Raw genomic sequence first — 11,026 nt, 5'->3', positions numbered from 1 at the left:
ATGGTAGTAGGTGCCAGGCACACCAGTTTGAGCATTTCAAGAAGTGCAACGTTGCTGAGTTTTTCATGCTCAGTAGTTTCCTGTGTGTATCAATAATGGTCCACCACTCAAAGGACATCCAGCCAACTTGGCACAACTGTGAAACATTGGAGGGCCAGCATCCCTTGGAAGCTTTCAACACCTTGTAGAGTCCACATGGGCCAGCATCCCTGTGGAAAGCTTTCGACACCTTGTAGAGTCCACATGGGCCAGCATCCCTGTGGAACGCTTTCAACACCTTGTAGAGTCAACATGGGCCAGCATCCCTGTGTCGACACCTTGTAGAGTCAACATGGGCCAGCATCTCTGTGGAACGCTTTCGACACCTTGTAGAGTCAACATGGGCCAGCATCCCTGTGGAACGCTTTCAAACACCTTGTAGAGTCCACATGGGCCAGCATCCCTGTGGAACGCTTTCGACACCTTGTAGAGTCCACATGGGCCAGCATCCCTGTGGAACGCTTTCAAACACCTTGTAGAGTCCACATGGGCCAGCATCCCTGTGGAACGCTTTCGACACCTTGTAGAGTCACATGGTCCAGCAACGAATGTAGAGTCCACATGGGCCAGCATGTTCACACCTTGTAGAGTCAACATGGGCCAGCATCCCTGTGCAACTTTCAACACCTTTAGAGTCCACATGGGTCAGCATCCCTAACGCTTTGTTTTGTAGAGCATGGGTCAGCATCCCTGTATCAAACACCTTGTAGACAACACAGCATCATCTAAAAACACCTGAGTCCACATGGGTGGTCCCTGATAATTCAACACTTTGATCACATGGGCCAGCATCCCTGTTTTATACATTTAGAAATTAGCACATATTATTTCCACATGGGTCAGCATCCCTTGGTCTTTCAAAATTAACATGGGCCAGCATTATTTCAAACACCTTGTAGAGTCCACATGGGTCAGCAATTAACATATTAGAGTTGGGTCAGCATCCCTGTAGTCTTCAAAACCTTTAGAACATGGGCCAGCATCCCTTATTTCAAACACCTTGTAGAGTCCACATTCAGCATCCCTTCTAACCTTGTAGAGTCCATGTATTAGGCTGTTCACAGGGCAGCTTGTGTCTTCTCAAATTAAGGTGTTCATATGTTTTTGCATTCAGTGTATCATACTAGACAACACAAATCATCTAAAAACATGACCCCTAGTGGTCTGATAATTATTTGATCTCATGCTCTTTTTATACATTTCTAAATTAACATATTATTTCCACAGCTTGGTCTTCTAAATGAACATTATTTCCACAGCTTAGTCTTCCAAATTAACATATTATTTCCACAGCTTGGTCTTCTAAATTAACATATTATTTCCACAGCTTGGTCTTCTAAATTAACATATTATTTCCACAGCTTGGTCTTCCAAATTAACATATTATTTCCACAGCTTAGTCTTCTAAATTAACATATTATTTCCACAGCTTAGTCTTCTAAATTAACATATTATTTCCACAGCTTGGTCTTCCAAATTAACATATTATTTCCACAGCTTGGTCTTCTAAATTAACATATTATTTCCACAGCTTGGTCTTCTAAATTAACATATTATTTCCACAGCTTGGTCTTCTAAATTAACATATTATTTCCACAGCTTGATGATGCTTGTTATGCATTATTTCCACAGCTTGGTCTTCCAAATTAACATATTATTTCCACAGCTTGGTCTTCTAAATTAACATATTATTTCCACAGCTTGGTCTAAATTAAATTAAAAAATAATTTCCACAGCTTGAGTCTTTAAATAACATATTATTTCCACAGCTTGTCCAAATTAACATATTATTTCCACAGCTTGGTCTTCCAAATTAACATATTATTTCCACAGCTTGGTCTTCTAAATTAACATATTATTTAGCTTGGTCTTCTAAATTAACATATTATTTCAACAGCTTGGTCTTCCAAATGAACATATTATTTCCACAGCTTGGTCTTCTAAATTAACATATTATTTCCACAGCTTGGTCTTCTAAATTAACATATTATTTCCACAGCTTGGTCTTCTAAATTAACATTATTTCCAAGCTTGGTCTTCTAAATGAACATTATTTCCACAACTTGGTCTTCCAAATTAACATATTATTTCCACATAAATTAACATATCCTTTCCACAGCTTAGTCTTCTAAATTAACATATTATTTCCAAAGCTTGGTCTTCCAAATTAACATATTATTTGGGAGCTTGGTCTTCCAAATTAACATATTATTTCCAACTTGGTCTTCCAAATTAACATCTTATTTCCACAGCTTGGTCTTCCAAATTAACATATTATTTCCACAGCTTGGTCTTCCAAATTAACATATTATTTCCACAGCTTATCAGTGAGCTCCCAAGATGTTCCCTTCCTTGATGATGCTTGTTATGCATTATGTTTGAACCAAATGATTATGTGTTATAAAGATTAAGTGAAATGGAAACTATGAAATACTGTACATTAAATGAAAAAAATAATGTATGTTGAGTTTAAGGTACAGGATGCAGAGGTCAGTAATCCAGATAGGTGGGGCAATGTTTGGCAATAGGTCATGTATCCAATATGGGGCAATATGAGGATGGAAAACAATAGCCTCAGAAATTCAACATGCTGTAAACTATTGCCTTTTTTGGCAGTTTCACTTCCTTATCAGTAATACAACCCAGATATGACGCACCCCTCTCTATTGTCATTGGTTGCAATAATTGCACTGTTTGTCTACATAACCTGGTTCAAGAATTCATGACACCACCCTGAAGAAGACACAGTGATGCTGAAATGTTGGTTTACCCAATAAATTACTGGGAGCCTTTATATATAGTGTGTGTAACTATTTTTTATAGCAATCAGAGATTGGCCCTTTAAGGCATAACACATTGACGCCTCTACTCCGGGTGATGACGTCTCTGGGTCATGAACCCTTCCATAAGGTACAGGATGGCAGGCAGAGGTCAGTGGGGCGAAGGTACAGGATGGCAGGCAGAGGTCAGTAATCCAGATAGGTGGGGCGAAGGTACAGGATGGCAGGCAGGCTCAGGTCAGGGAGTGGTCAGTAATTCAGATAGGTGGGGCGAAGGTACAGGATGGCAGGCAGAGGTCAGTAATCCAGATAGGTGGGGTGAAGGTACAGGATGGCAGGCAGAGGTCAGTAATCCAGATAGGTGGGGCGAAGGTACAGGATGGCAGGCAGGCTCAGGTCAGGGAGTGGTCAGTAATTCAGATAGGGGTGGGGCGAAGGTACAGGATGGCAGGCAGGCTCAGGTCAGGGAGTGGTCAGTAATTCAGATAGGTGGGGCGAAGGTACAGGATGGCAGGCAGGCTCAGGTCAGGGAGTGGTCAGTAATTCAGATAGGTGGGGCGAAGGTACAGGATGGCAGGCAGGCTCAGGTCAGGGAGTGGTCAGTAATTCAGATAGGTGGGGCGAAGGTACAGGATGGCAGGCAGGCTCAAGACAAATAGGATCTGGGTCTGTAGTGACGCCTCTAGCACTGTAATGCAGTGTTTTAGACCGCTGAACCAGGGTCTGTAGTGACGCCTCTAGCACTGAGATGCAGTGTTTTAGACCTCTGAACCAGGGTCTGTAGTGACGCCTCTAGCAGTGAGATGAAGTGTTTTAGACCTCTGAACCAGGGTCTGTAGTGACGCCTCTAGCAGTGAGATGCAGTGTTTCAGACAGCTGAACCAGGGTCTGTAGTGACGCTTCTAGCACTGAGATGCAGTGCCTTTAGACAGCTGAACCAGGGTCTGTAGTGACGCCTCTAGCACTGAGATGCAGTGTTTCAGACAGCTGAACCAGGGTCTGTAGTGATGCCTCTAGCACTGAGATGCAGTGCCTTTAGACAGCTGAACCAGGGTCTGTAGTGACGCCTCTAGCACTGAGATGCAGTGTTTCAGACAGCTGAACCAGGGTCTGTAGTGACGCCCCTAGCACTGAGATGCAGTGTTTTAGACAGCTGTGATACAGCCCGGGATCGAACCAGGGTCTGTAGTGACGCCTCTAGCACTGAGATGCAGTGTTTTTTCAGACTAGCGCTGAGATGCGCCACAGGGTCTGGGAGCCCAGATCTACCAGGGTCGATGCATGAGATGATCTGCCATGGCTGAGATGCAGTGTTTTATCACTGCCTCCTCTCACAGAGGGTCAGAGTCTGAATGGACCGGCTATCTTTTATTGTATAACCAACCACAAGAGCAACGGTTTGTATCATCATTTTATTTTTCAAAAATATCTTGATGGTACTAATCGTGATCAGTAAACTTCAAGAACATCAAAACATTTCCCATCAAATACAATCTTGTATCTTAATGCTCATGTTGTTTTTTTAATACACACAAAAGCAAACCTGCATACATACATACATACATACATACATACATACATTTTCTAAACCGATATTTACACATTATTTTGTTTTCAATGGGTACAAACAGTAAAACTACTACACGATTGCCCTTTGAAAATGTGAGAATACACATCCTTTTTATTTTAATGTATTACAACTTAGCTTGGGGAATATCCTAACTTGGGACTCATATCGAATTTTCACTTGGCCATGCGTTGACGTCAATGGGAGAGTCAGTGAAAGAGAGACTTAAGTAGAAGTTAGAATTCATCCCTTAAAGTTTGGCTATTATTGTTCTTCTGTGTTCTTTTTATTTTTTTTATTTTTTTTAGAACCGGCATCAAAAGGTCAAAGGTACAGGAAGATATTTTAGGAGAGTAACTTCTCTCCTCTTTTAATAGCAAGCAATAACACCGAACAATTCATTATTTGGACAAAAAAGATCATTCTGTAACTGTTGACATTTTGGGTTTAAGGAGGAAGAGGAGGACCCGAAGAAAAGAAGAACTGAATTACTCCACAGTAAACAGTCACCATCCGACCCCTCCAGCTGGAGAACCAGAGCCAATGTCTTTCTGTCTGTTTCTTTCTTTGTGCAGTCAGACACACATCACTGACAGATCTTAGTTCTTAGTCCCTGGGTAACGTCTCCTGTCCAGTCAGAACAGAAAAGCATCTCTTTTTCATAGAAGAAACAAGACTTAGGAGGGATGAGACCTGTCACTGGAAATTCTGTCAGACACTGAATGTCACACACAAACTCCTGTATTCAACTCAAATAGTACTTGATTTCTATGGTGTCACACACAGCCGTTCTCATGTCGGGGCTTGCGTTGCGGCCTCTCTACCATAGTGTGAGGGACTGGGGGGTATAGGGAAGGAGCCAGGGTGCACAGGAAACCGGCCAATAGGGTGAGACCTAGGCCCCCCCATGCGCAGAACATGGACCAACCGTATCCGTGACTGATGTCCTCTGGGATCCCATACATGTACCGAGGATAACGGGACAGTTGGAAGTTGATCCCTGATACACATGTACACAGAGAGATGATACAGCACGTTCCTGATGGGACAGAGAGAGAAGAGGGTGAGAGTGAGGAAGAGAGACAGAGAGAGGGATAGAGAGAGAGAGGGTGAGAGAGAGGGAGAGAGAGAGGGAGAGAGACAGAGAGAGGGAGAGAGACAGAGAGAGAGGAAGAGAGAGAAAGAGACAGAGAGACAGATAGGGAGGAAGAGAGACAGAGAGAGGGAGAGAGTATATACAAGACTGTTTCATGCATTTATCGATGGTATTACAAGACCGTTTCAAGGTTTTTACTGCTAACCTGCAAAGCATTACATGGGCTTGCTCCTATCTATCTTTCCGATTTGGTCCTGCCATACATACCTACACTTATGCTACGGTCACAAGACGCAGGCCTCCTAATTGTCCCTAGAATTCTAAGCAAACAGCTGGAGGCAGGGTTTTCTCCTATAGAGCTCCATTTTTATGGAATGGTCTGCCTACCCATGTGAGAGACGCAGACTCGGTCTCAACCTTTAAGTCTTTACTGAAGACTCATCTCTTCAGTGGGTCATATGATTGAGTGTAGTCTGGCCCAGGAGTGTGGAGGTGAACGGAAAGGCTCTGGAGCAACGAACCGCCCTTGCTGTCTCTGCCTGGCCGGTTCCCCTCTTTCCACTGGGATTCTCTGCCTCTAACCATATTACAGGGGCTGAGTCACTGACTTACTGGTGCTCTTTCATGCCGTCCCTAGGAGGGGTACGTCACTTGAGTGGGTTGAGTCACTGACGTGATCTTCTGGGTTGGCGCCCCCCCCTTGGGTTGTGCCGTGGCGGAGATCTTTGAGGGCTATACTCGGCCTTGTCTCAGGATGGTAAGTTGGTGGTTGAAGATATCCCTCTAGTGGTGTGGGGGCTGTGCTTTGGCAAAGTGGGTGGGGTTATATCCTTCCTGTTTGGCCCTGTCTGGGGGTATCATCGGATGGGGCCACAGTGTCTCCAGACCCCTCCTGTCTCAGCCTCCAGTATTTATGCTGCAGTAGTTTATGTGTCGGGGGGCTAGGGTCAGTTTGTTATATCTGGAGTACTTCTCCTGTCTTATCCGGTGTCCTGTGTGAATTTAAGTATGCTCTCTCTAATTCTCTCTTTCTTTCTCTCTCTCGGAGGACCTGAGCCCTAGGACCATGCCTCAGGACTACCTGACATGATGACTCCTTTCCGTCTCCAGGCCACCTGGCCGTGCTGCTGCTCCAGTTTCAACTGTTCTGCCTGCGGCTATGGAACCCTGACCTGTTCACCGGACGTGCTACCTGTCCCAGACCTGCTGTTTTCAACTCTCTAGAGACAGCAGGAGTGGTAGAGATATTCTTCATGATCGGCTATGAAAAGCCAACTAACATTTACTCTTGAGGTGCTGACTTGTTGCACCCTCGACAACTACTGTGATTATTATTATTTGACCATGCTGGTCATTTATGAACATTTGAACATCTTGGCCATGTTCTGTTATAATCTCCACCCGGCACAGCCAGAAGAGGACTGGCCACCCCTCATAGCCTGGTTCCTCTCTAGGTTTCTTCCTAGGTTTTGGCCTTTCCAGGGAGTTTTTCCTAGCCATCGTGCTTCTACACCTGCATTGCTTGCTGTTTGGGGTTTTAGGCTGGGTTTCTGTACAGCACTTTGAGATATCAGCTGATGTAAGAAGGGCTATATAAATACATTTGATTTGATATTAGAGTGACTTCTGAATTCCAAATCGAACCCTAGTCCCTACTCCCTAACCACTCTTGCAGATCTGAGAGGATTTGATAGGTGGAAGCACTATGGTGACATTCCCACCAAGCCAATCAGAGGGCACAGCAGGTAGCCTAGCCTATCCTAGCATTTAGAGCGTTGGGCAAGAAACCAAAATGTTGCTAGTTCAAATACCTGAGCAGACAACGTGAAAAGTCTGTTGATGTGCCCTTGAGCAAGGCACTTAACCCTAATTTGCTCCAGGGGTGCAGTACTACTATGGCTTACTCTGTAAAACAACACATTTAACTGCACCTACCTGATGTGAGTATAGGGGCTAGAACAGAGGTAGATTCAGAATATGTCTGCCCAGTAGGACAATGCCTCACTCTCCATAACAAACACTGTACCCCCCCCCCCCAGTGGTACTTTATGGTATTGCTATGTATTCTGTAAACATCATTTGTCATTCACCTCCTATGAGGAAGAGCAGTCCATAGTGTGCGCCTGTTCTCTCAGAACTTACCTCCCATGAGGAACAGGAGTCCGGCGACGTACTGCATCAGGTCATGCTGCTGACAGCAGCCCAGAGCTCCGATCACCCAGCCAAACAGGATGATGGACACCGCCATGCCGATGAAGCTGGCTGTCATTCTCTGCAGGTCTACACAAGGGGAGAGAGGAATTTGGGATGAAGGAATCAAGACGTCGACACAGTATTAAAATCATTTATTTTGCTTGTGGTGGCAATTTAGTTAAGACTGGAGGGTTGGAATTACACATTGCCTGTTGAGGGCGCTCAATGTCTCTTGGGAGTAATTGATGTCAATAATCTTTGACAATTGTGGGAGGGCCCACATTGATATTTCAATTCTAATGGATGGGGGATAACACATTATTTGGATAGTCCATCTGTAGATGCTCTACAGAATAGCAGTACAATTTCAAATAACTATCTACTAACTCTAACCCTTACCCATATTCTAAACCCAACCCTAACCTTAGTTAGCAGTTGCTTATCCTTACCCATATTCTAAACCCAACCTTAGTAAGCAGTTGCTTATAAACAGATAGTATGGCTATCTACTAACCCTTACCCTTGTTCTAAACCCAACCCTAACCTTAGTAAGCAGTTGCTTATAAACAGATAGTATGGCTATCCGGGCTATCAACACACTCTGTAAATGAAGTGTGTCCCAGATGTGTTCTGGGGGTTTTCCAGCCACCCTTTAACCCCACTGTGTTTCCAACCAACCAGGCGCCATTTTGTAGGCGCTTTCTAATTCCCCAGACCTAGATTGAATATGATGGTAACTTACGGAGTGCATGCCACTCATCCTGACCAATAGTCTTGGTTATATTGATGCTCAGATGTCTGGGGAGGGCTAATGAAGAGTAGTAGTATTTTATTGGTGTGCAGCGTTGAACCAAACCTGCAGAGAAGGAACAAAAACAACAACACGTAGTTTCCATGTGTACAGGGCTCTCTTGGAAAATAGATTTTTTTTTAAAATCTCAATATGACTCCCTGTTTTAAATAAAGGTTAAATAAAAAATAGAGAGGCCATATTGAAATGACACATATTTTTGCATATGCAGCCTACCTGATGTTTTTTTTAATGACTAGCAGCATGAATCATAGTTTCACCACATATATTCACATACAGTGTCAGTGTTAATATGCAGTGTTTTTACATTGGCCTATGGTCTTAGTTTCAGCTCCGTAGCCTATAGGTTTTAATCCATAAATACCAAACAGACAAGTGGGGCCTATTCTAGTACAATATGACCCCATGAACACACTGACACAATGTTGAGTTGACACAAATAAATCAAACGTCAACATTTGTGTCACATTGGTGTGTTTGGGGACGGCAGGTAGCCTAGTGGTTAGAACGTTGGTCCAGTAACCGAGAGATTGGTTGCTGGTTCGAATCCCCGAGCTGACAAGGTAAAAATCTGCCGTTCTGAACAAGGCAGTTACAACACTGTTCCCCGGTAGGCCGTCATTGTAAATAATAATTTGTACTAAACTGACTTGCCTAGTTAAAAATAAATTAAAGTCACTGTTTTATGAAATGTCGTGCTGTTGTTGTTGCTGCGTAGGCCTTGAATGTGTGCGGACCGCTAACCGCTAGATCAGCACCTCGGATAGCACCTCATGCAGAGCTCAAATTCCGATGGTGATTCGCTCTATTCACCACATCAATGAGCATGAATACGCTTTGTAAACAGACTACAATGCCACTGACATTATATATAAGCAATATATTGTGTGTGACGTGATCAAATGATGACACCTTTAAAGATAAGATCCTCTGTCTCCAGGTCGAATCCCTCTCGATGGCATTTCCTCCACAGCCCGGAGATGGTAGAGTTGTACTGCCGACTGCAGAGGGACTCCATGGCCGGGGCAGGGGGCAAAAAGTGCCGCTTAGCCCGCAGGAGGAGTCCCCCACTCGACCCCTTCCTCTCCACGTTATTCTCCTTCGGTAACATACGTAGTGGGAGATTCTGGTTGGAGATATAGATGAATCCAGGGTCGTTTCTTTTGTTGGAATAATTCTTACAACGTTCCTTGTGCCTCCTCGCATCCGTCTCGTACCAATTGTCAGTACATATTGCGACTGCTATGAGCCCCAGGGCGCAAAAAGACAAAAACAGTCCCGCCACCGTCAATGTCCTCATAGCAGACATGATGTTCCACGGCGCGCGGTTTAGAAGAGACGCCTCCTGTTCTACGCCCGGAGGGTTCCAGCCGCCTCGGTAATTCCTTCCCCTGGACAGCAATCAATGGTTCGTGAGGGGGGATGTCGTCGCTCTCTACCGCAGCATCAAGATTATAATACTGTGATGACCGTATAACGATATAATCCTAGGCCATTATTGACAACAGATCACAAATACTATCGTTAATTGTCCCAGCACGACTAAATACCAGTAAACATTACGTTATATAAAAAAGAAATATTTTTTAAAGCATTCGGTGATTTATATCAGGACGGGCCTGTATGTTGGTTCATTTCTCTCTTGCTGTGGGTCTGTCCAATATTGCTCGAGGGATTTATTAGCGAGTCCACTTGTCGATGCCAGCAGATGGAGACAGAGCAAACATTTGATAATGCATGGGCCAACACAATATAATTGTATGTTCACTGTTCATATAGTCAAATAAATAAAGTACGAGATAGAGTTTACAGTACATTTAACAGAATAGTGTTAGGACTGATACCCAAACAACTCAACACATTGCCACCCTTCAGGTAGCCATGTTTGTTTCTCTCTACCCTTCAGGTAGCCATGTTTGTTTCTCTCTACCTTTCAGGTAGCCATGTTTGTTTCTCTCTACCCTTCAGGTAGCCATGTTTGTTTCTCTCTACCCTTCATGTTTGTTTCTCTCTACCCTTCAGGTAGCCATGTTTGTTTCTCTCTCTTCAGGTAGCCATGTTTGTTTCTCTCTACCCTTCAGGTAGCCATGTTTGTTTCTCTCCACCCTTCAGGTAGCCATGTTTGTTTCTCTCTACCCTTCAGGTAGCCATGTTTGTTTCTCTCCACCCTTCAGGTAGCCATGTTTGTTTCTCTCCACCCTTCAGGTAGCCATGTTTGTTTCTCTCTACCCTTCAGGTAGCCATGTTTGTTTCTCTCTACCCTTCAGGTAGCCATGTTTGTTTCTCTAGCCCTCACCAGCCTTCAGGTAGCCATGTTCAGGTAGCCATGTTTGTTTCTCTCCACCCTTTCATGTTTGTTTCTCTCCACCCTTCAGGTAGCCATGTTTGTTTCTCTCTACCCTTCAGGTAGCCATGTTTGTTTCTCTCTACCTTTCAGGTAGCCATGTTTTTCAGGTTTCTCTACCCTTCCATCCTTCAGGTAGCCATGTTTGTTTCTCTCTACCTTTCAGGTAGCCATGTTTGTTTCAGGTAGCCATGTT

The 11,026-nt window shown here is 44.1% G+C and overlaps 1 protein-coding gene across 1 annotated transcript; it reads right to left on the bottom strand.

Annotated features, from left to right (window-relative positions):
• Window positions 1–4,212: 4,212 nt before the first annotated feature.
• On the bottom strand, window positions 4,213–10,118 carry LOC135556737 (transmembrane protein 178B-like). The gene is made up of 4 exons (XM_064990149.1): window positions 9,399–10,118; window positions 8,418–8,531; window positions 7,625–7,762; window positions 4,213–5,425 (listed from the first exon to the last, which is right to left on the bottom strand). Exons 1-4 carry the CDS (start codon window positions 9,793–9,795, stop codon window positions 5,163–5,165), a joined length of 912 nt encoding a protein of 303 aa, XP_064846221.1. The 5' UTR covers window positions 9,796–10,118; the 3' UTR covers window positions 4,213–5,162.
• Window positions 10,119–11,026: the final 908 nt, after the last annotated feature.

Source organism: Oncorhynchus masou, chromosome 15, assembly GCF_036934945.1.
Source record: "Oncorhynchus masou masou isolate Uvic2021 chromosome 15, UVic_Omas_1.1, whole genome shotgun sequence".
NCBI classification, from domain to species: domain Eukaryota; kingdom Metazoa; phylum Chordata; class Actinopteri; order Salmoniformes; family Salmonidae; genus Oncorhynchus; species Oncorhynchus masou.
Note: the sequence above shows the minus strand (reverse complement) of the source record. Positions and strands in the feature narration are given on the sequence as shown.